Source organism: Bactrocera tryoni, chromosome 4 (assembly GCF_016617805.1).
Source record: "Bactrocera tryoni isolate S06 chromosome 4, CSIRO_BtryS06_freeze2, whole genome shotgun sequence".
Taxonomy (NCBI): domain Eukaryota; kingdom Metazoa; phylum Arthropoda; class Insecta; order Diptera; family Tephritidae; genus Bactrocera; species Bactrocera tryoni.
In genome coordinates this window covers 35,915,984-35,941,954 of record NC_052502.1, presented here as the reverse complement: position 1 = coordinate 35,941,954, position 25,971 = coordinate 35,915,984, and the positions used below count along the sequence as shown (strand labels likewise).

The window sequence follows — 25,971 nt, the reverse complement described above, 5'->3', positions numbered from 1 at the left end:
CTAAATTTTACGGAAGAAATGGCAGAAGGAAGCTACACCCAGGTTTTTTCTCAGGAACTGCTAGACCGATTTCAATGAAATTCGGTATATAATATTTTCTTAACACCCTGATGACATGTACGAAATATGGGTGAAATCGATTCACAACCACGCCCTCTTCCAATATAACGCTATTTTGAATTCCATCTGATGCCTTTTCTGTATAATACGAGTATATATGTACTTTAGGAACCAATGATGATAGCGGCATAAAACTTTACAAAACTACGGTATTTGAAAAATATGTAAATGACGTATAATGAAATCTCGATTATCACTTTATCATGCTTCTTTGAAGTACATCTGCTACTGCCTTTATAGCTGCCACTTATGCTTAGAAGATACTATAATGACTTGCAGTCTGAAACAAGGGTTGATTCAGAACTCTCGACAAAAAACTCTCCCTCCAATCTTTCCCATGAGCTTCGAGCCATCCCTGAAGAATTCCACTGTGATCCAGCCACTCCGCCTCGTACACTTTGCCCTTCGGAGATATGTGCCTAGAGAAGATGCCGCTAGGAGTGAACAACATGGTGCATAAGTTCAAGTTATTAGGAATGCAATCGAAGTGCCAAAGAATTTAGGAATATCCCACTCTGGGACTTTTAATGCATCTGGCTTCCTGGAACCAGATAGCAACCTTCGCAGCGGTGCATTTGCCGGCTATGTCGACAGGTGCTATACGTACAATAGCATTACGTGCCATCGTTGGTGTTGTATACAATGCGCCACTGATGCCAAATGAGAGCCACTCGTTGAACGCTCTCCAGCTGTTTAGCGAGTATTTATCGAGCCAGATAAATACACCATAGTACAGTATTGGCTTAACTATGGTTTTGTAAAGCCAAAACACAATTTTTGGTGAGTGTCCTTACCGCTACCCAAAAGCTCGTCTACAACAACATAAGGCAAAAAATGCCTTCTTCACCTTTTTCTCAACATTTTGCTTCCTAGATAGCTATCTATCAAGGGTGAGGCCTAAGCACTTCAGGGTGAAACAAATGAACTAGTCAGAAGAGACAAAACTCGACAATTAGATTCCAAAAAAGAGGGTAGCTATTTAATCGGCAAATATATTTCATATATAGCTGAGTCTCGGAGGGAACTAGCTCCGAACTAACTATCTTAACAAGCGGACAAACGTGAATTGAAATTAATATGGCCCGCACAAGCCGACTATTGAAACTGAAAAGGAATGTCATAACAACTTTAGTAAGAACGTCATAAGAACTTGCTTTCTTGGCAGACACGCCAGCAGAAACGCCATAGAAGGAAAAAATTGCAACTATCTGGACGATGTTTCGGAGTTAGATAAAACTTCATTTGTTGATGAACTTTATTAGGAATACAGAGTGATTCAGAGTGATAATAATAATGACCTAGGTGCTTCGTCAGACATTCACTCTCCTCACTACCCACTTTATTACAGCATTTGCGAGGAGGTACTCTTACCAACTGTTTTGCCAGGCTCAAAGGAATTAAAGCCTAAGCAGTTTTGAGCGAAGCTAGAAACTGAAAACCTTTTATGGAGTCCATTATATCTTACCTATAGACTAATTGAATTGCCTTTCACATATATTTAATATCGTATATATTTAAATGATCAGTAAGTCGAGCTGAGTCGATTTAGCCATGTCCGTCTGTCTGTCTGTCCGTCTGTATATATTCGAACTAGTCCCTCAGTTTTTAAGATATCGTTTTGAAATTTTGCAAACGTCAATTTCTCTTCAAGAGGCTGCTCATTTGTCGGAACTGCTGACATCGGATCACTATAACATATAGCTGCCATTCAAACTGAACGATCGGAATCAAGTTCTTGCATGGAAAGCTTTCACATTTGACAACGTGTCTTCAAAAAGTTAGCACAGGTTATTTTCTAAGATAATTATTTGATCTCCGAAGAAATTGTTCAGATCGGTTAACTAAAGCATATAGCTGCCATACAAACTGAACGATCGGAAAAAGTTCTTGTATGAAAAATTTTTGCATTTGACAAGATATACTCACGAAATTTAGTAAAAATTAATTTTTGAAGCAACAATGTAATCTCCGAAGAACTTGTTTTGATCGGTTAACTAAAGCATATAGCTACCATACAAACTGAACGATCGGAGTCAAAGGCTAATGTAAGAATAAAAGAGACTTTTTCAGTTAACGAGAAAAAACGCTAAAATAGTTGAAGAAATTTTGCAGGTCGGATAACAGTGCAATACAAAACGTCTAAAAGATCCATTTTCTTTATTAAATAACCTTAATGTTTCTAGCTAACAACATGGCTAAAAAGAACTAGTAAAATGTTTTGCTTTGGATGAAAGCCACTGGCCGGTTACATCTTTAGATTTAATTAAACTTATAGTTACTAAAAGCAATGCACCTGTGAGGGGTATGTTAGCTTCGGTGTAGCCGAAGTTAACGTTTTTCCTTGTTTTAACTAATTTATGATAACAACGAAGCTTGCTTCGAAGGAAAAAAAATACTTGAACTTATCACTTTTCATTCAACTTTCCACCAATGTTGGAAATAACATCTTCGCTTACACATATTTTTCTTGGAAGAGTAGAAACATCGAAAGTAAAACTCACATTCAATTTGCGCTCGGAGAAATTGCTATTCAAATGCCCACATAACAGCAGAAGTTGTGGCACGGAAGCAAATATAAAAAGCAGCTGTTGAACGTCAATTCAAGCTAACATTTTTATATTCGATGTCGTATATTATACTTATACTGTATATATGCATGTGTGTGTTGCAAGTTTTTATATGCTGACACGCTACGTGCAAGTGATATCCCGCATATTTGTCAAAACTGTCACGTCACATCATACATGTATGCACATGGATGTACTTATGTGTGTGTGCATAGAAATAATAAAAATGAATGTTTATATACATGTTTCTATGTATGTGTTTCTGTTGTCCGTATATGCTGTGTGCTGTGCGTACGAAACTGAGCAAATTACATGTCCGCATTTATGGCATTGCTTTCATTCACAGCTCAAACACTTGCTGTGGACAACGGAAATAGACAGATCTCTAACTATATTCTTTTTATGTACATTTTCAAGCATCAAAATTAAAAATGCAATGAAAACATAAAATAAGGCATAGTTTTCAAATATTTTTATGATAAGGAAGCTCTGTACAAAAACTGGTAATAATTTATAAAGTCTAGCTGGTAGTGATGAAGGCCATATATCAAAACATTGCCATATTTTTATAGCACGACAGATCTCGGATTTTTTGGATTGATCGAGCAGAAATAAATATTAGTACGGGATTTGACATATTGGAGACGACAAAGATATGAACCGGTCAAATGTGTGCATTTTTCCTGCTTTTGAGCGACGAGTCGGCGAAATAGTACTCGTACAGCATGGAAGAGCCATCTGATTATTTCACCCTTATGATATATATGTATACCGACATCACACCTAGTAAATTACAGAAAAGAAATCTCATCCTGTTTCTGCTGTTGCAGCGGTTAACTAGTACACGCTTGGGTCGTTGGATTCAGGTTGGTTGTCATCTAACGGCAGTCCGCTTCGACGTGGTTGGTCTATAGAGTAAGGGCTATTTGATGAGTGAAGTGGGCATGCAGAAAAATGGTTAGATTTATGGGATATATTGTACGTTGGGCATATATTGTGTGAATGACAGTCCGTGAGTACCTAAAGTTTGTTGCGTTCGTAATCAAGTAAAGACCTCAAGAAGTTTCAGAGCAGTAACTGCATGGAAAAAAGTACATTATGTTCCTCTACCAGAATCAGGTAAATGTCTCATGTGGCCCTCGCTATGTACCATAACTGTTTAACAGTAAGATGCATCTCGTATTCTTTCGAAGTGCAGTATTTTGACGGTTTGAAAGTTTTTCAACTGCGTTTTAATACATTCATGTGATCATGTTTCAAACTCAATAGACAATTTTAGACTCCTTCAGATGCCAACCACACTCAAAGAGTGTAATTGAATTTTTTATTCAATATTACAGATCGGATTTATAAGTTATTACAAAAGTCTCCAAAACTAGTTGAAATAGGTAGATCCCTTTCTATACCCAGAGTTTTATTGGCTTATGTTATCGTTTAGCAAAATATGATTTACGTTTTTGTCGTTGACGTCTCATATATGCTCATTATGTAACCTACTAAAATTGAGTTGGCAGAAAATCCGTCACTCAGATATAGTAATGAATCTAAGTGAACATATTGGTTATGAAGAAAGTGATTCAAAACCGAAAATGGATTAATCGGTCAAATGTTTTCCTGGATTTGGATCATGTAAAATAAATACCCAACTGTTTGGAAAATTTATAGATTAAACATTTTTTAACTTTATTAAGTGTTTATAACCATCAACGAAATTGGGGCTCTCTTCCTCTCTCATGCCCTGTACTACACAGCTATTGTTCAACCAATTCTGTTCTACGGCACAGTAGAATGGAATGACGTACGGAGATCCACCTACCGGAAGCCAATGGAAAGTGTTTAGAGGCTCGCTGTGCTGTGCATAACGGGAGCTTTAAAAACAATTCTAACGGCGGCTCTTGAACAGGTATTAAACCTACCACCCATGGACGTCTTCGCTGAAAAATGTGCAACAAAATCGGTGCAACGAGTACTGGCTGCATGAGAATTTACTCATAAAACTCCGACTACACGATCCCTCCTTTCAACTGGGAAAGAAGGTTCAAAATAAACATAGAAAAAGATGGTTGGCGTAAAGATATGTTAGCTGCGTGCAACTCCCTCAACATTTATACGGATGGCTCGAAAATGGTAGATAGAGTTGCTGCGGTAATACACTGTACAGAGTTCGGTATAAGGCAGCTTTTTAAGTTACCGAACGTGAGGTCTTAGCTAATGCGAAAGCTGCGGAGCTGTCCTCTAATGCACCTGTAGACAATTGCAGAGTCAACATCTATGTAGAGAGCTGGACAGGAATCGAGGCAGTAACCTCGTATCGCAAATCGGCCAAGAAAATTTTGGCTGAAAGCAGGGAAGCAGTGGAAAGTGTTGCCAGAAGCTAGCTCTTTTACTGGGTGCCAGGCCACAAAGGCATCGAGGGTAATAAAATAGTGGACGAGATTGCCAAGAATGGTGTACAGCTAACATTCAAAACGTGGTCAACATTGGGATCGCCTATACGACGATCTTGACAGAAGCATGACAAAAAAATCAAAACCCGATGGAATGAGCTACCCGGGTGGGTGTCTATCGGAAGTATATAAAGTTCCTATTGGCACTCGATAGAAGAAACTGTAGGAACATGCTCGGAATACTAACTGGACACTGTCTGGTGGCGACAAACGTCTGTAAAGTACGGCCAATAGATCGAGAAGACTGCAGGAAATTTCTAGAGCAAGGCACCAGGGAAGCAATGGAGCATCTATTCTGCACTTGTCCCGAAATGGTAAAACTACGCTGTAAGCAACCCGTAGGCACCGGATGATACACTGGACGAGGTATCGATAGCGAGGCCACGGAGTCTGTTAAAAATTTACGTCATGCGCAGCCACTATAAAGGATTACTACTCCTCATCGATTTAGCAACTGAACTCCATCTGGTTCGCAAAGGCTCAAAACTGGTCTATGCTTGAGTTATTGACCCACCAGTTTAACCTAACATAATTTGATCAAAAATATTGAATATCTTACATTTACATATATATATATATACGAGTATATATGTAATATAATATTTATATATCCGTTTTTCATAAAAACTCTAGGTATCACTGTATATTACAAAAGCATGAAGATTTCATTTTTCACCCGTAGAATGTAGTTATGTGGTTATGTATAGGTTTATGTACACGCATATATGTACATTCATGTATAAAATTGTAGAGCAGTGTTTAGTTACCACAGTTTTTTTTTTTTTTATTCTTGCTATGTTTCCTTAAATAACGACGATGCCAGTTGTCTTGTCTATATGATATCCTTGCTAGTACGAAGTGGAGCGACGGCGTGAAAAATGTCTAAACATAATCGTTGCTAACTTAACTTCAGCATGTTTTTGCCGATTTTGCCATTTTACGCCTTTACTCTGTAGCAACTTACATATTTATATAAGCACATTTTTCTAATTTTCTTACTCTTTCGTTATTACAATCATTTTTCGCCTTTATTTCCTGTTCTGCTCATTACTTTCGCCTCTTGAACCTCCTCAACAACTGTGCTGATAAATTAGTGCGTGAAGTCACACGTTTCTATGGGAAGTGTGCGGGTGTGGGGGCGTGCGCGAGAATGGTGAAATTTCAGGAAAGACTCATTTTGCTGATTAAACCTGATTACAAGTGGTAATCGTTATCTTGCCAGCATTCCGGAGGCAAAGCCAAAGACAAAGCACACACTAAGCCAAGAGCGCGCAAAAGAATAGTCACGTTCATGAAATTACTTCTGCACACTTGCGATGTGTTGGAGCTTTACTGCCAGCATGAAATTGTGTTACAGCTTGAAAATGTAATGATGACATTACGACTTGGGCAGGCTTATATAGTTTACTAAAACGGCGCTAGAATAATCTGTGAAACTCTCACACTTATGAGAAAAGTACGATACCTTTTTGTACCGATAATATTGAAAAACTCAAATTAGAGAACACAATTCACGAATATTTTGAAAATACTAAAAGTATCGCTCCGAAAACATTCTAGCTTATTTCCAATAGAAAATCTGAATGAAAATAAAAAAAAAAAACATTTCTTGAAAATCCGCACTTTTTTTATTTAAAAACAAGAAGAAGCATTCGAATGTAAAAGTTTACAAAAAACATCTTTATCTTGATTTGATCTGTCAGTAAATGGCAGATATGTACTGAAAAATTTATATGGAAATTATAGGGTACTTTGACAGCAATGTTTACGAAATTTCGGGAAGAGATCTTGCAAATAATTATTTTTTTTTCATTCAAGTACTTGATCATCAAAAGTTCATGTGCAAAACGGTAGATCGGAAATATACAAAATCCCTATAGGCACTCAATAGAAGAGACTCTAGGAGCACGATGGGAATACAAAATAGGTTTGGTGGCGACACACGCACGCAAGATGGGGTTAACAGATAGAGAAGACTGTAGGAAATGCCTAAAGCAGCGCACTAGGGAAAAAAATGGAGTTTCTATTGTGCATCTGGTATGAGTAGGCCGTACAATCTGTTAAAAGTCACGCCAAGCGCAGGCATCCTAAACGATAACTACTCCTCTTGGACTTAGCAAGTGAACTCCATATGGTATCGCAAAAAACCAAACTGGTGTATGCGTGGCATATTGGCCTACCAGATTAACCTATCCTAAACTATAACTATATCCTATAGTTCAATATAGTTGATCCAAAAAAAATAATTTGTTTATAAGAAACTGCTCGATCGGTGATTTTATTATGGAAAGTCTTTATGTTAGTTTAGGTTAAAAGGTGTATTCGAACAGGGATCTCACCCGAAAAACTTATAGATGGTCCGTTTTGGTATTCAGAACTCATATAACATTGATTATAAAGACCCTTATAAATCGAAGATATCAAATTGGTTGAGACGTCTAATATCAGTTTCGGCTTTGTCTGTTGGTTCAGCTAAAGTTTGACTAGTGAGGTGTATCAACCTCGGTCATAGAAACGCGTTCGGCTTAATTCTTAGCCTTACAGCATAAATGCTTATTGGACAATTCACAGGAAGAACTCCTACGTAGATCTTCTACATTTTACTCTAAGGCAGAAGAATCTCGCAATCACGTAGAGACTGGCAGTCAACGCGAGATTCATAGATCCAGTGCTAAAACGTAAAATGATAACGAGGCCCCAACTCGTAACTCTCTAATTAACCCTTGGGCTATAAAGTTTTCAGCGCTGCCGCTATGACCAGGCATCCCAACGAGTATTATAATGAATAAACTTGATGCTATAAATAGTGAGGTTAGATATTCCTTGACTAACTTTGATTGCACAACTGGTGTTCCCACTCTCCTGTCGGTGTAAAAGCCTGAAGAGCTACACTTCGATGCAGTAAGTTCACTGCTTATTTAATAACGGCCACTTCGACCGTAAAGGCACTACAATAATCCTAAAGCTGCCTAAATCTAAGCTTGATGGAGACTTCGTTAAAGAAGACATCCTCCAAACCTTCCCTCCAAGAGCCATTGCAACCGTGAAAAAGGTCATTGTGCCTTTTCTCTATTGAGTTCAACACATAGCGCTCGTAGATATGTGGACGTAAAAAGAGGCAGCAGGAGTAGCTTAAACGGTGCAAGGGCCGTTTCGGAGTTTATCAGACTCATACGTAATAAAAATAAGAGCAAGATATTTCGTGAAGACTGTAAGATCAAAGATATTCGCCGTGCTTGTACTTTATTGAGAGCTTGGGGGTTGCCACATATATTACTAACGAAATTATCACAATTATTAAGATTAAAAATTTTCCTAGTCCTACAATAAACCAGAATATATTGCAAAATTAACCTCAAATGAAAGACTAAATGACGCACGCAAGAAATTACAAAATTTTTAAGATTAAATTGCCGTCATTAAAGTATTAATATGATTTTGTGGAAGTTGCACAGGCAGCAGTGCAGTTTCTCAGCGCCATTTCCCGGCATACGTGGCAACGCTATTGCACATTGGCATCATTTTTCTGAACAGTCTTGCTCGCGCGCTCCATTACCGCCAGCTGACGGTTACGCAATTTTGTAAAACTTCAACAGCTTGCCACTTGGCTGCAAATGGCAACATTACTGTTACTATCATGCAACATCGGTTTTGCGCTGCTACTTTGTGTTGTTGCCGTCAAGTGCAGATTTCGCGTGGTGAATGAATGCTTCAGTGAACCCTATAAACTGCGATTTTCCATAATGCCCTGCTAATGCAATGTTCACGAAGCTGGTGAATTTTCGAAAGTCACGTTTCATCAATGAAATGCGAAATTTGCCATCAACACTGCAATGCGGCGTGCGTTGACTGTTGGCTGTTGAGTGTTGACACTCTTCGACATATTTTACAGCTTAAAATTTATTGCGTTCGTGTTGTATTTGTAAGCTTTGAATTGCGCGTTCAACACTGAAAGGTTTGCATATTTGGAGAACAGTGTCATATTAACCGAACCGAAAGGAATATAACTCACTGATGACTTTCAATATTAGACTCTCTTCTCTTAGAAAGCTGAGGTTAAAATCGAATACCGTTAGAACTCACTAACTTTTTTCCTACGATTTTACCAACTTCGAGTTGACCAGACTCATTTATTTTAAAATATGTATCCCTTTCTCTCTGAAGTCGTACTTAAAGTTGATGGTTATTTGAACTCACTAACTATTTTCAGGAAAAGTCACTACTTTGATAATTGCACAACGGGATCTTTCTTCGAGTTCGAAAAGCTTCTCGATGTTGAGATACCGGCTTCGCCCTTACGAACAGTCTACCACCAAATTCTCATTAGTCGAGCCAGGAAGTATCGAGTTCCCTCTTGGTAATTGTCCAACAGTGAAAGCAGTTCGAACTAATGATGAACTTGAGGTATCGGGTTCAAGCCTACGATTTTACGGACTTTTAGTTAACCAAACTCATAAACTTTAATGTGTACTGAAAGGTGAGCGTTGCTCGAATTCATTATCTATTTTCAGGGAAAGTTTGGTAAATTAACGTAGAGATCTTTATTCGAGTTCGTAAATCCTCTCAATGTTGAGGTACCGGCTTCCCTCTTGCGAACTGCCTGCGACTCAACGAATTCTCATTCGAGCCTGGACGACTGCAACTAATCAATGAGTTTCAACATGGTTCCCTCGTTCTCTCAGAAAACAGTAGTGAAAATTGACCACCGCTCGAACTTACGAGCTTTGTTTCTCACGGTCGCAAATACTCACCGAGTTAATTACCGATTTTGGATTTTGAATTCTTAAACTACAATTTTTGGACTGTTTAACCACAAAGTACGCGAGCTATGTAAATTTCAGCGTGATTGTCCCTGAATTAAAAGTGTTTTGGGCCCTTTAAAGCGCTTTTAATTTAAATTATTCAAATTCCGTTAGCTTTACATTTTTGAATTTCGCTTTTTCATTGAATTTCAAAATTTTTTATAATTTTTTTTATTTTATATGTCAGTGTTAAATGAATTTCCACTTGAATTCCTCACCTATAGTTGCATGAAATTGTAAAAAATTATATTCCGGCACAGCTGTGCGCCACCAACGCTTGTCAAAGCCCATTCGCTGCTGGGCGATAAAAATTCGTGCAGCGTAACGATAACGAGCAACAGACGTTGAAAGTCTACAAGTGGAAGTTGCAACTTATGACTTGACAGCGGCAGCCGCAATCATAGTGAGGCAGTTGACAGTAACAGAAGTGTCGACACATTCGCGTTGACGCTAGTGTTAGTTTTAGTTTGGGTGCTTGGGTGGTGAAGGAAACTCTAAAAGGTGTCAGCATCCTGTTTCTGGGTGCTACATACCGACGCATACGACATGCAAATCTTATCGTTTCTCGGTATGCAGACAGAGGTGAACTTATTTGCGAGCGAGTGTGTGGAAGAATTTTTTTATTTATTTTTTTTTTTTGTTCGTACGTGTCGGAACAATTTTCACTTTGCCGACTAGTAGAAATGAAATTAAATTTTTGATTTGTGCTTTCAAATGTTACGAAAAAGAGGATAAGGTCATGCAAGGTGGGCTAGGCTTGCTGAAATTTACTAAGAAACTTCAGACAAAAGAACATATTTTTTAGTAAGCGACACAATAATGTAATACTAAGATGTAATAATATTAACACCGACTATGATGTTTGAAGACTTTAGTTGTCAATGAGAAGTTGCAAATAAATTAGAGATTGACACCTAGAGATTATATGAAGCGGATCGCACTTCGAGCTAAAACCAAGAAACGCGAGAGCTCAAAAGAATTTCACAAGTATGAAAAGATAGGCTTTATAGTGCGATAGATTATGACGGTTTGACAAATATTTATTTTTGAAACAATTTTTCTATGGGTGGACAATTCGGTTTTTATTATTTTTTTCCCGAAATTAAAGCAGAATCAACAGCAGTCACAATAGAGAAGTATTTCAGAATGATATCGCTTCTATGGCTTTTAGTAGTTCTTCATATAGTAAAGGTCAACATTTCTAAACTTTTTGAAGCTGGCTTCCTGAAACTGATCTCCTTTCGATGATGCTGCTGTCATACCTTCCCGATACGATTTTAGACCTAAATGTTACAAAAATGATTTTAACCAAAGCTCAATTTTTTTTTTTCTTTTTTGAAATTTTATCTTCCTTCTTTTCTTTCTTATCCTGTTGGTTGGTTGAAATGGGATTCACATAGCCGCCGAAGCGCAAGCGACCGCACTTAGGCTAACTTTAGATTCATTATACCTCCGGTAAGTAACAAATTAAAACCTTATACAGCAACTCTGTAGATTTGGTAAAATACCTGATTCTAGGGTAACTGCCGAATATATTTTATGTTATGAGTATTGGGGGCGGTGGAATATGTTACTTTTTATCCAGCTGAAGGTCGGGCATTCACGATAATATTTCAGCGTCTCATCACTCTCCGCGTTTGCCGTGCATTCCGCCGAATCCATTATTCCCATTTCCTGAGAATGGAATGTTAAGGGTATATGCCCTGTGATGACCCCTATAATGTCTTTAAGCTCACTTTTGCCTTAAAGTAAGATCCCACCAGCAACACAACGTCTAAGTAACTTTGTAACAAGGGATTGAGTCTCCAGCTGCCCCGAGCGGGTCAGCCCGTGTGATTTTTCATTTCCTTCTGTTCCTATATGACTAAGGTCCCTGACGATATTAACTGTGTTTCCTGCTAAAAGTCTATAAATTGCCTTCTTGCATAACCTAACACAAAAACCTTTATGTTGGTTCTATGGTGGTATAATGGTCTTAATTGCCGCTTGCGTAAAATTTTTTTGAAGTTGCTGCTTAGAGCAGAAGCCCAATTGTCACATTCTGCTATGCTCACAATTTCGGCCTGTAAGACCGAATTGTTGTCATTTGGTTTTCAGCTGCATTCGGTGTATGAATTACTACCTTTGCTCCGTCAGTGAATACGAAAATTTCGCCGTTGAAACTGCCGATCGCAGAACCATTGACCCAATCTTCTATACTGGGGAATGAAAACAATGTACTTAGTTTCTCGTGGGTCTCGGTCGCATTGCCATCTTAATCCGATTTCATTAACAGGGTCGAGTATGATTCTATGCCCTTAACAATGCCTAGCCTGACATCAGTGACCTAAAATCTTAAGCCGGCTGGACGTAATCGTTGCCTCGAACCTCACTTGAATGTGTATTTACGAAATCTCAAGGATAATCTCCAGAGCCCTTGTTGGCGTCGTTTTCATTGCGTCCGTAATCCCCATCAAACTAACTCGTTGTACTTGTTTCAAAGGTTTAATACGGCAGTTTCTTGTAAGTGCCATCCACCACACCACTGCACCAAGTGTTAGTTTGGCTTTGGGAACCCTGCTCACAATATGTTCTATCCAGCTTAGTTTTTTATATAGGATAACATGGAGATATTTGACCGAGCTCTAAAGTGAAATAGTTCTACCACTTAATGATGTTCTGAATTGCAAAGCTTTTGTACTTCTTTCGAAAAAATATGTATACTCATTTCTGTGTTCTCTGGTTTGATAGTTAGCCTGTGGCCCTCCGCTCAGCCCGCGGAGTACTTAAGGGTCTTTTCTATGCGACGGGATATGCGTTTGAAAAATGTCGAGAATCGCCGGTTTGGAAAATCCATATGTCGAATTCCTTTTTAATTATCTTGATTCAATGTTCACAGAATACAAAGTGGCCGTGAAGGTATTGAAAATTACTAACGCTCTGACGCCCCAAATCACCAATCACCGAATAATGCGTGATGATTATGAATTATTCTGAATCGCCATCAGAGAAGTCGCTGATTATGTTGGTTTATCGTTGACTGATGTTACGAAATTTTTTCACTAGTTTTAAGTATAAAATGAATGCCAGCAAAATTTCATCCAAAATAGTTAAATTTTGAACACAGCGGCGAATGGGAATTTCTCAGGAATCAGTAAATGAAGTCAATGACGATGGAGAATTGCTGAAACGTGTTACTTTAGGTGAAGAAACATGGATTTACGGCTATGACCTTAAAACTAAGGCTCAGTCGTCTCAGTGGAGACCTCTCGAACAAGGAAGTTATGCCTACTGTACTCTTCAAGCTAAATGACCTACGTTATTGCATCGTGAATTATTGCTTTAAGATCAAGTGGTCAGAAAAAGAGTACCCCGTTTGTGTGATGCAACCTGAAAAATGTAGATTTATTAAAAATATTTGTCATATAACTTAAGGCTTTATTTAGCATAGTTAGAATGATCCGATTTAGGGCAAATGTGCCCCATTTTGGTCGATAATTTGTTGCCACTTGCAAGGTAATTTTATAAGAAGACTGAGGTAGTCGATTTACATAAGATTCTCTTAGGCAAAATGTTTCATCAGCAAACTCATGTCTAATAGTCAAGAATAGATAAAAATCGCTTTTTGCCAAAACCTGACTATAAGGTGGATGCATGAGAACCTGCCGCTCATGGGCCTAGAGCTTCTGACGAGTTACGATTGTCTTGACGAGGCCTGGCATTGTATTTACGGAACACAATTCTTCTCCTATTGGCTACATCTGACCGCTTCTAGGCCATTTCGCAAAGTTCAATTATTGACAGTATAAGGGTGAACTAAGAATTCGGCCGTAGGAAGAAGCACACAACAAAACCTTCCTAATCATCAAACCTGGCTTCATTCCCAGTCTTTTTCGCCTGACGTTGTCGCACGTGATCCACATTTCTTCATCATCTGCTTCGAAAGCTGCGATTTTTTTGTGATTCAGCAGGGATCGCTGTTGGAATTTAGTCCATGAGGTTTCAATGCATTGACTCATTCTCCCTCAAATGGTTACCAGTGGTTCATTGTTCCGTATTTTAAATCTTGGGTAATCGAAACATTCCTTACAATGTGGACGGACTTCCATCAGTTTAACGATATTTCCATCAATTAGCATACTAGAGCATGCATCGTTGTCATCAAAACTATCTAAATGAAATTGCGTTACAAGTCTATAAACCTTATTAAATTATGACGTATCCTATCTTTGCTGGTCTCCTTTTTGACGCATGCTCCAACAATTCTGAGTGATGTGATTACAATATTGTCTGAGTAATTTTTTAGTAGGCACATATAAAACGCATATTGCAAAAATAACAGTTTTATTTTTATAGCACCTTCTATATAAGCTAAAGCGGCTATTTTTTTCACTTAGAGAACAGATCACATATTCGAGTCTCAATGTTTGATTGTTTTCTGCAGGATCTTTGAGGTGGAATCCCACAAACAATATTCGAAAGCACCCCACTTAAATCAAAAGTTTTCACGTTATGCAGGCGGAAATCAATATAACAAAAATCATGAACTTTGAACTTTGGCTGCTGCCGAAAGTAGTCTCAACACCAAACTGTCGCTTGTGACTTAATGAAGCGTAACTAGGGATGACTGATGATGTGCCCAATTATCACGGCAATATACGCTAGCATCAGTTCACTAAAGGGTGCTTCAGTTGGTGTTCATATAATAATATATGCTGGGACATGTACAAAAATATCAAATATTAATCATAAAATTTTTAAGAAAAACTAATAATAAAAAATAAATTGAAACACCCTTTAATAAACACGCTAGACATAGCGCAAGCTTACAAAAAAATTTAATTTTTTTCTGTTTGCTGAAAACTTGTGGAATAAAGGCATGACTGATTTTTCCAGCCGAATAAATTTACTTGCACCAAATAGGTGCACGTGTGTACAAATGTACGAAAACAGTTATGTGGCAAAATAGCGCAGGCTCTCGAAAGTATGTGTGTCAATGAAGCCGTGAGTGTGTGCTGAAAATAAATCACGTGTGACAAATTTCTATGCAGAGAATATTTCGTTGCTACGAAGAGTAAAAACAAGATATAATAATAACGAAAGGAGAGCAAACACATACACTCAAGCCACACAAACCCACAACTGAGTAGACTATGAGCACACACCCACACATACGTAGCTTTGAAGCAGCTGTTGACATTTGGCAACCCAGGATGCAAAGTTACGCTAATATTATGTCCTTCAGTTCAAGTATTAATACCAACAAACACACGTACTGCTAGAGTTATATGCAAATGTGTAGCTGCCTCTACAAGTTAACTAACCCCAGCCATGACAGGTAGTCAGATGTCAGGTCATATGGCATGGCAACCCAAAAATATCAAATTTTAATGCGACAAATTCAAATGACATTGACTTTCTGCTAGGCACAAGCTAATGCATATTTAAATATATGTATGTTGTTGTTTTTTATGTATATAACTGCAATATTTATTGGCCTATATATTTGTGTATAAGAATTTCAACACAACACCCTCAAACGACAAATATCTTTGTTATAAAATATTGAAATGTGCAAAAAGCTGGAATTCCAAAAAACACAACAAAGTTTGGTTATTTATGTGTTGTCGGAATTTCCTTAACCTTAAATGTTTGTAGCAACATCCATACATTTACGTTTTGCTACAATTCCTTATTTATTTACTTGTTAAGTCATATTCGCAGCTACGAAAGCCGCCAGTTGTAGTAGCGGCTAAAGGAAGCGAGGGTTCGCTCACCTCACCCACAGCGTAGAGAAGCCGGTGAACTTACCCTTTGCCACAAACCGCAAAACGAATGAATTTGTGTGCAGTTATATAAGCACTTTTTACACATTCCCAATTTTTTATGTTCTTGAAGCTAGAAATTCTAAACGACCACATTTTGGCAAATATTTCCCATTTCCGGTTTACCCTTTCGACTTTTGCCGTATTTATGTTTATCGCTGATAGCTTCAAGGTGTTTTAACAAAACACAAACGAGTGAATAAGTATGGCAATATGATAAAACAAGTAAGGGCGCGTTAAGTGTGGGTACAACCCAGCATTTTATGCACTTGCAAACCGCAGGGATTAAAATCAGGGAAGCAACTTGAAGTACATAACTTGTTAGTTATATTTGCGATCTAGGGCCTGTTTTCTCCCGATTTCATTCATTCTACGCACAAATATGTGTTATATGAAAAACGCAGTTCTCACAATCTCTCAATTTTATTAAGATAATTCAAATATTAGCCGATATATGCGGTATAAAGCACTCGGAAGTTCGAAGATCTTTATATTAGCTATATGATGGCTGAGAGAAGTGTTGATCCGATTCAACTGATTTTTGACAATCAGACATACTACTCTCAAAACGGATTTTTTCTAAGTTCCAATTATAATCCACACATATTGACCGATATTTTCGGTAAAAAGCCAAATATAAGACCTGAGCCCACGTATTCGTTACCTTGGGGCTTAAACAGTTTCGATTTACGCAATTTTTAGTCATAAGTGTACCATCCTTAAATGCGCCATTCGTGCAAAGTACTATCTCGTTTTATTAAATGCTTCTTGATTTGTATACTAAAAAGTGAAATTTTCAAATAGAACTTAAAATTGTGTAAGGAATCCGGTTAGCAAGTTTCATCAAGATATCTCAATTCTTACTGAAGTTACAGCTTTGACGGATGGACGGACAGACAGACAGTTACCTGGATTTCAACTCGTCTCATCAGCCTGATCATTTATATATGTATAATGTATGTATAAATTACCCAGAAGTTAACTTCAACCTTGAATAACTTTTAAAGGAGTGAGTATATCGAAAAATTGTCCAGACTTTTTTTGTAGAGCATTCAATTCTGTACAAGAATATGACTTTTTATTCCTACGAACGAGAAAGCTCCGGAGAAAAAAAAATATTCGTAAGAAGTGGCAAAATCCCATGTAATTTCAGTGGGAAATGTATGGTGTTTGGGGCAAGGTTTATTATGAAAATTAAGGGCTTTTTATGGTCTGATATTCTCGTCTCGTCAAAAATAATCAATTTGGTAAATAACGGACACCCTAATGTATATATTCCAAAGTAAACAGGACTTTTTGAATCTAGCGCCTCCTGGTGGCGCCATCTATATGTCGACTGGTGCGTTAGAATCTGCTATCTTTATCGATATCCATAGCCGGGTGCACGAGTGGTTTCAACGTTTTCAAAGTGGTCGTGAGGTGAAAGGTGTGTGCGCGGTTTGTTCCGCTCAAATTGACTGACAACCACAAATTATTCAAAATCCAACATTTGAAGGACGATTGTTTGACCAAAAATCACATTTTAACCTTTAACCACTCCCCGTATTCCCCTGATAATGTACCGTGAGACTTCTTCCTTTTCTGAAAAATGCATTTGCCTATGAAAAGAAAGCGTTATGGAGGCGTAGAGGCCATTCAAAAGGCTTGCACCGGCATACTGACGGCCATACCGGCCAACGAGCTAAAACACTCGTTAGACAAGCTTTTGGACCGTTCAAAAGGCTGTATTGAAGCAGGAGGAGACTATTTTGAATAAAATAAATTGATTTTGTCTAAAAAACCATTTGTTTTGTTTTTTTTAAGGTCCTGTTTACTTTGGAATGCTCCTTTTATAACCCTATATCTATCTCGATTAGGTTTTGATGATACTTACAACCGTTAGGTGAAAAAAACTATTGTAATCTCTGGCAACATGTTGAAATGGTATAAATATATTTAGAATCAGGTAATAATTAAAGGGTTACATGGGTTTACGGGTTTCAAAAAATCGAATTTATTTATTGTCTTATTAAATGACAACTTGTGCGCTCGCGCCTAGCTAGGCTAAGTGCGCCGTCTTTATACGCGTTTTTTCTCGAAACTGTGTTTTTGAAGTCGGTTACAATATTTCTCGAGAACAACTTAACCGATCTTCTTAAATTCATTTAGATACAATTCTTAAGGACTTCGACGAATTTTCTTTCGATTGCACCTATTTGAAAAAGAAATCGCAAAATTTTCATTTGCTTCTAAAAATATCAGCCAAAAATCCAGTTTCAGTTCATTTTCCTTGGTCCAACTTCTAATTTAAGGTTTTAACTAAAACACGTATTTTTCACTTTATTGTTTTTATTTCTACCGTTTTAATTGAAATTCTGAGCATTCCCTATATATGTACATCTCTGTCGTACTAATTGTGATTTATAGTCAACTGATTGTGTTTAGTCAAAAAATATTATTTTTCGGATATCTGCAACCAAGCGAAAAATAATTACAACTTTTTAATTTTTTCAAAAAAAAAAATTTTAAAAATTTTAATTTAAAAATTTTAATTTTTATTTTATTTCAAATAAAATTAAATTATTTTAATTTGTTCTTTGCTTTTTATAAATAGCACTCGAAAATAAAGTTCGAAATCATGCCTATAAAGTAGAACTGCATTTAATATACTAGATATAAATAGGTTCTAATGGAATCATGATAACGGTATTACTCAGAAAGTCAGAATGTAAACAGACACCGAGTGTATTATTTTGCAGTGCAATATAAGCAAATCAGTGAACTTTATCAGCTACATAACTATATCTAATCGAGTTACACAACGCTGACGTTGCTGGTGACTTATCGTAATGATTATATAAAGACACCAAGTACAGTTATTTAAAAAAATAGGAATATCCTAATTAATTTTAAAGATTATACATTTGGTTCCATGGTTTTATTACTATCTCTCCTTAGCTCAAAGCTGATTAATACCACTTTATTAAGCACTCAATTGAAATGTTCGAATCTAGTTTGAAGAAGATAATTCCAAATTTTCTCAAAACTTACACTTTTTTCTCAAACACGCTTTTAACTTATGAAGAATAGTTTTCTAAATTTCTTATAAAAGAAAGTAGAATTTTTGTACATCCTCACAAATATTGATTACTCATACGCCAAGTAGTACCTAGAGGCTGCGAGTAAAAAAATTAGACTTTGCCTTATAACTCATTCTTTAGAAAAACGTTCACTTTCGCCTATGCTGTACGTAGTAGGACTATGTAAGGCTCGCATAAAAATAAAATATATATACACCACTACAAAAGCAAAATGCTCATAACACATATCTGAAAAGGTCAAGCTCATATAGATTTAAATATTTCTCATATATCTTTTGCCACATTCAAATTCTTGCTATTCTAGCATTCAATATGCATATTTTTGCATATTTATAACATTGGAAAGCCACCTACGATCACCTGCGACTCGTTCCTGCTACCATATATCCATATTTATTCGATAATATGCGACACCATGTGCTACAGCTTTCACTTCCTTTATTTGGTTTGCTATGCTAGATTGTAGTTTTCCTCTATATATGCATTTAGCTCGCTTTTTCTATTATTTTCAGCTGAAATAGTAATTACCAAATTTCTAAAAGAGAAGTATAAACATATGTGCATCTATAAATCACAGGATTCCCGGTCGGAAAGCTGTCAACTTTTTGGTAGCAATATTGCTTCCAGCGTTAAGCTTTCTATTCAGAAGTAGCTTTGGCAACGAATGTAGAGCAAATGCGGCATACTTCCGCTGAAATTTAATTTAGTGGCACAATATTAAGAATTTCCGGCATATGCAACTCAGACCGTGATTAATCGACATTAATCGAAGTCCTGGTTGAGTTTGTAAGCAAATTCATGAAAATAATATTATACATATGTTATGGTAAATATTTTATTTTCAATTATAATAAATGTTATATTGATACCCTGCAGTTATCGAAGCCAAAACAACTGCTTCTTATTTCATTTGGCAGCGTCAGGAAAATGTATAGATCTTGAATATTTCGATAGCTTTTTCGATTGTTCCAAGTATTTCACATATAGTTTGTATGGCTTATTCTTTATACGTGAAAACCTTCTATATATGGTTGTCGAAATTATGATAAATAAGAAGAAACAAATATAGTAAAAAGCTATCACACATTTTTCATGTTCATTTTAAAACATTTTGTCAACTTTGGAAAGTGAAAGCTTCAAATGGAATTTAGATTTGTATTATAAAGGAAGTAGTCATGGTTGGTGTCTGATTTCGCCCACTTGACACACACGGTAACAGGCAAATATTAGAGGAATGTCTGATATTTAATTTGGTTGAAATCGGAAGATTGGGTCCTGCGATATGTGCTTTTACCATCGCTTTTCGGCTACCCCAGCTTTCATAAAGCCCTCTCATATCATCTCGGGTGCACATACAATTTAAAGTTTCTGGTATATGTATGTATCTATAGCATTATCGCTCTTTTAGTAGTTTAGTAGTTAACATTTCCTTTATATGAACAAAACAATTATACTCTGTAGCAAGATGTTGCAGGAGTATAAAAATTGCCAACAAAATGTTCTAATAATAATACATCAGCTTATAACGGGACAGTCAGGACTACAAATGTTGAAATTTTTGTTTGCACCGATCTCTCTTCAGTGCGCACGTAACTATAGTATGTCGGAAAATAGTTTTGTTCCACAATAAGCGGAGACATGAACCATTAATTTAGTAAAAAAAATATATTGAAAAGCTGAAATTTCACAATTACTAAAAATTTTACTATATCACATATTTATTATATAAGAAAATATGCATCTACAAAGCACCCTCCTAATCACTCTTCTCTATTTTCTTTTCCAGAATGCAATCAAAAATTTAAATTTTCAGCTCACAAAAACATAATTTTGAAACTGCTTGAGAGATACCAAAACCATAAGTGACTAAAGTGTGAAGTGTTGGAAAAAAGATCTAAAGATAAATAGTGTATTCAAACAAAAGTAGTTTAAATTAAAAAAACAGCTAATAAATCAAAAATAGTGTACACACACGTAAGCGGACGGCAGGAAAATGGGCAAGAAAAACTCCAAATTGAAGCAGGACACCATCGATCGTCTAACAACAGCCACATACTGTAAGTACCATAATAATTTATTAATATACACGCATACATATAGATGTATATGGTATATGATATTTATCTAAATGACTTTGAAGACCTTGGCAGCAATTTTCAAGTTTAAAGTGCACGGAAATAGACTTGTGCCAAACTGCAATGTCATTGAAAATGCCACTTGCCAACACAAAAAGCACAAATGAAAAAATTCTCAAAAATAAAACACCGAAAATACCCAAAGTGCGACTCATAATTGCTTTGCGCAGTGCAAAAAGCGTTTTGAATATAACGCGCCAAAACTCCGCTGTTTTGCCTTTATTTTTGCATGTGAACGAAGCCAAAAGTGTCCTCCAAAAAGTTTCCAAATTTAAATTATAATACATTGCTGACATTGCGAAAGCTTTCAAGGCACCGAAGCAGCACAAAAGCAACTAAGGAAAAAAAAACAAATTTTGGCAACGAACCGCCGAAAACATAAACATTTATAAATACATTTTTCCTATTTGCTGAATTTGGTTATATACTCGCACATTATATGTACACAGGCATGAGCTCATTCCAAATACACGGACTCTTATATGGAATCAAAACTCCACATACGCACAAACAAATGCAGACATCAGAAGTGAACTGACTTCGAAGGCACTTTTGCGGTATAATTTGTTCAAAACTTTTCTTAACTCGATATTGAGATTTTTTGGCAAAGGCATTATGCTGAATTGGTTGGCTAACTGCTGCGCCGGATTGCGCTAGGGAAATATAAAATACAACAGCGGAGCAAAAGGCGGAAAATTGCGAAAAGAAGTCACACAAAAGTTAAGTGAAATAGAAATACTTTTATAGGTATTAACGCCAGTTTTTATTGTTGTAGAGATCATCATAAGAATTTTTTGAATTTAATTAATTCCGTTATATACTTTGGCTTTTCGAAATTCGCATTTTGCCTGAGTCCTCAGCAGTTTAGTTGTCTCATGGTCAGATTGTGTTGTGCTCTCAGACTTGTTCGAACAAAAACTGCATAAAAAATAAAGGATAAGATAGATATGGCATTCATCTCTTCTTTTTCCACATTAAACGGGCCGAAAGCTCTTATCGGATTGATTACCCGATTTAATAACAGGTACTGAACGCTAGCTCACTCAAAAAAATATATCTGATAAGGCTAAAAATTTAAATACATCTGTATAAAAATCTTTGGATTTTTCTAAGCTTAACTGTATTCATGTCGCTGTAGAGCCCATACGGTTTACGGTTTCAAAGAGAGGAATCTATTCCTCAATTATCGATCAATTCTTAAGTAGTGCCAGTGCATAGTTATTCTCTTGCTTGATCTCCAGACCTAGATCATTGTTTTTAACTTTTTCAACTAACATAGTTTTCAATACGGGAGGAGGGATCTTAATGTGTCTCCCAGGAACTTTTACCTTGCTCTCCTTCACCACAGGTTCAACTTCTTTCACTTCTCTTTCATGGCTCGACCAGCCCGTGACGGCTCTGTTGTTAAGGTCAAATTAGCGGCACGTATCTCTTTTCCTTTTTTATATTGAAGAATGCACGAGAAGAAATCATTCTTTCTAAAGCCTTGTCTGGTACCGAACGGCTCGAAGAGGTCCTTTCCGATTTTAACGGAGCTGATGGTTGTGTCCAACATCATTTTACATAACCGTATGAGTTTCGCAGGGATATTAAGTTTAGACATGACAACAATAGCTCCTATCAGAGCTTTCCGATCTGTTTATCAAGGAACACCCTTGTATCCGGTATTTGACTTAGTGTGAAAATTGGGTCTATCGTGGGTTTGCCAAGTCTAAAGCCACACTGATAGGGTCTAATCAGTTTATTTATAGGTATTTCACACAATACTGCCGAAAAAACCTTATTCTATATGCAATATTAAGGTTAAGAAGGCTGATCCCGCGATAATTAGCGTGGAATACAGAATCTTCCTTCTTGTGGACAGAAATTCCAATCACTGGGAAAATCATGATTAGCAGTTGGAACACGCGCCTTTATAGCTCTTCGCCGCCGGATTTAAACAGCTCGGCCGTTGGTTCATTGTCTCCTGGAGCTTTCTTGGTTGTAAGCCGCTTTAGAACTGTGTTTCGAGAAGTTTTCCCTCCAAATTGCGAGTGTATTTTATGTGTCTGTTATCTGGTTTCCATTCCTGTCTTTACAGAAGCCGGCCCAGAGCTTGAAGCCATTTGTTTGCTGCCTTAACTTGTAATAAAAATCTCGGACTGACCTCCTGTTAGGGTGGCTCACTACGCATTCTTTTATATTTTCTGTCTCTCTCTTCTTTATATTGAAAATACATCTATCATTCCTCTTCTTTTATGCGTGCCGTTTTTTCACAGCACCGCGGTATGATGCTACATATAGATGGCGCTATAAAATTTCGTTAGGAACGGATCAATATATTGTCCTTATATTTTAATTCAAAGCTTTAGAGCTAATATAAAATAAAGCTTTTTTTGGAAAGAATATAATAATTCTAAGAAAAATTATATTTTTCAACAGCTAGTGGAGCTGATATTATTGCATAGTGCTTTGTGATGGAACGACCTTTCCCGACCATCTTTGCCGATGATGACATGCTACTAAAGGCAGCTGTGTCTATAGAATTTTTAATTCGCCATGTTTTCTGATTAGGCTTTTTGATCGGCTTTCATGAAAAGAGAGGAAGCTTAAAGATCTTAAAACAGTATCAGTTTAAAGGTCACGTTTTTATACCTTGAACAGGGTATATTAAGTTTGTCAAGAAATTTGTAACACGCAGAAGGAAGCGTCGGAGACCCTATAAAGTATATATATAAATGATCAGTATGTTGAGCTGAGTCGATTTAGCCATGTCCGTCTGTCTGTCTGTCCGTCTGTCAATCCGTCCGTCTGCCCGTCTGTCTGTATATATACGAATTAGTCCCTCAGATTTTAAGATATCATTTTGAAATTTTACAAACGTCATTTTCTCTTCAAGAAGCTGCTCATTTGTCACAACTGCCGATATCGGACCACTATAACATATAGCTGCCATACAAACTGAACTATCGGAAACAAGTTGTATGGAAAACTTTCGCATTTGACTTGGTATCTTCACGAAATTTGGCATGGATTACTGCTTAAGATAACAATATAATCTCCAAAAAAATTGTTCAGAACGGATTACTATATCATATCGCTTCCATTCAAAGTGAACACATAGTTACTAACAGAAATGCACATGTGAAGGGTATTTAGCTTCGTTGCAACCGAAGTTAACGTTTTTTCTTGTTTTTTGTTAGTGTTACTAATAGTAAGTGTGAGAGGATAAATGCTAATGAAAACCTCTCAGCAGAAACTATTCGGTGCTTAGGTAGGACTTATCAAATTTTCGTGGCTTGCTTAGTTAAATTTTTACTAAATTTATTATATATAGAATATTGCTTTAAGCTTAAGGGCTTCTGACTACCCTTTACGGTTTGTTTCTATGACTACTAAATACTTGTTCATAAGCTATAATTTTTGTTCACCAACTCCATAGTAGTAGATTTTTATGTAGTCGTCATAACAAAGATCATATACATAACTATAAGTTAATAAGCACACATTCTCTTGTTAATAAATTTAAAATACTAAAATATTTTCGTATTTCAACCATGTGAATTTAAAAATTAAAAGTTCTGGAAAAAATCTCAAAATATTCTAAAAAAAAGTGCTGCCTTAACAGAAATTTGCAATGCAAAAATATGCAAAGCTTCTGTGGCGTGGCAAATATTAATTCGATTTTGGCTCGAGCTGACATACAATTTTAAGAGGACCCGCAGAGTGTGCACTTAAAACCAGTAGCTAAATAAATAAATAACAGTGATGTGTTGGAAATGTACTTTGTGCTACTGAATTGAGCACTTTTTGATTATTTTTGGTCAGTTGGAATTTCGCACGAAATGCAATGGAAGAATTAATAGGCGCAAATTTGAGGGATGTATATATATATATATATATACCAAAATCCGAAATGTATATACGAATATATGAATATATGTATATATATATATCTGTGCAACATGTGGCTTTAAAAACGCTATAGATTTTCGGATTTTGCTAAGAGTGTATTAAAGTGCTTTCAAAGTGTGGTAAAAATTAGGCTTAAGTATTAAGTAAATGTATTTTCAGGCTGTTAAGTGTCTAGTGTGCTGAATGCAGAGCAAAATCAAATAGTTAAAAATTAAAGAAAATTGAAATTACAATTTAATTTTATAATACAAAAATACCGAGGAGGAACTAAATATATTTTTGAAAATTTACTATTCTAAAGTTTAAAAATTATACGAGTCTTACTTCAGGAAAGAAAAGTTTTCCGCTTTACAGAAAAAAAGGTCGTAATGACTTTGTTCATAAAAACTTTTCTAAAAGTGATACGCAGTTAAAGTTATTCAACCTCAAAGGGTATGACTGTAGAAGTTGTCCTCATATTCAGATAATATGTGTACTTAGATGAAAGTGTGCCTGGTCAGGCTGGAACTCAGTTTTAGGCTTCCTGACCACTGCAGCGTCTTTCAAGCGGATGTGGCTGCCAAAAAAGTAGCAGTAGATCTATTGCCCCGAAGCGCAGCCTCCTTCAGAGTGGTTAATATTGAGTCTGATAGTAGGGCAGCGATATAAGCTTTCATACATTGATTGTGCGCTCAACCTAAGTGAAAACTTGTCTAAGGAGTTTCTAGTATCGAGTAGATTGGTTTTGGTGCTTAACCGCAGCGTTATTGCACGAAACTGTACAGTCTTGCTAGAACAGATTATTCATATCGTAAGAAGTCGCCCTCAGCAAGGTACCACTAATGTTATAACTAATATTTGCTTTCCGTATTTGGTTCCGTGCCACTACGCACTTCCACCAAACCGTTGCAATAACATCACTCTTGTGCTTTTTTCCGTTGGTGCATATTTTGGAATGCTTGAGCTATTTTTCATTATATAAAGTGTTAAATAAATACCATACACATGCCAATAACAACTGATGGCATCGCCATGTCGAACGTGGCCACCAATACACGTGTTTCGTTGCTTGTCGCAAATAGTTTATGTTCTCTCATTGTGGAGGCAATGTTTACTCTTTTGCGGTATTTTCCGACAGCCATG

The 25,971-nt window shown here is 36.6% G+C and overlaps 1 protein-coding gene across 3 annotated transcripts in view; it reads left to right on the top strand.

Annotated features, from left to right (window-relative positions):
* The window catches only part of LOC120775972 (frequenin-1-like), a 191,772-nt gene that overhangs the window by 69,068 nt on the left and 96,733 nt on the right, over positions 1–25,971 (top strand). For 2 of the 3 annotated variants that reach the window (XM_040106395.1, XM_040106394.1), the window contains one exon: positions 20,634–20,877. In XM_040106395.1, coding sequence (XP_039962329.1) covers positions 20,814–20,877 — 64 coding nt within the window. In that variant the 5' untranslated portion in view covers positions 20,634–20,813. Of the gene's footprint in view, positions 1–20,606; positions 20,878–25,971 lie in introns of all 3 variants that reach the window. The other variant, XM_040106393.1, reaches the window with a different exon arrangement.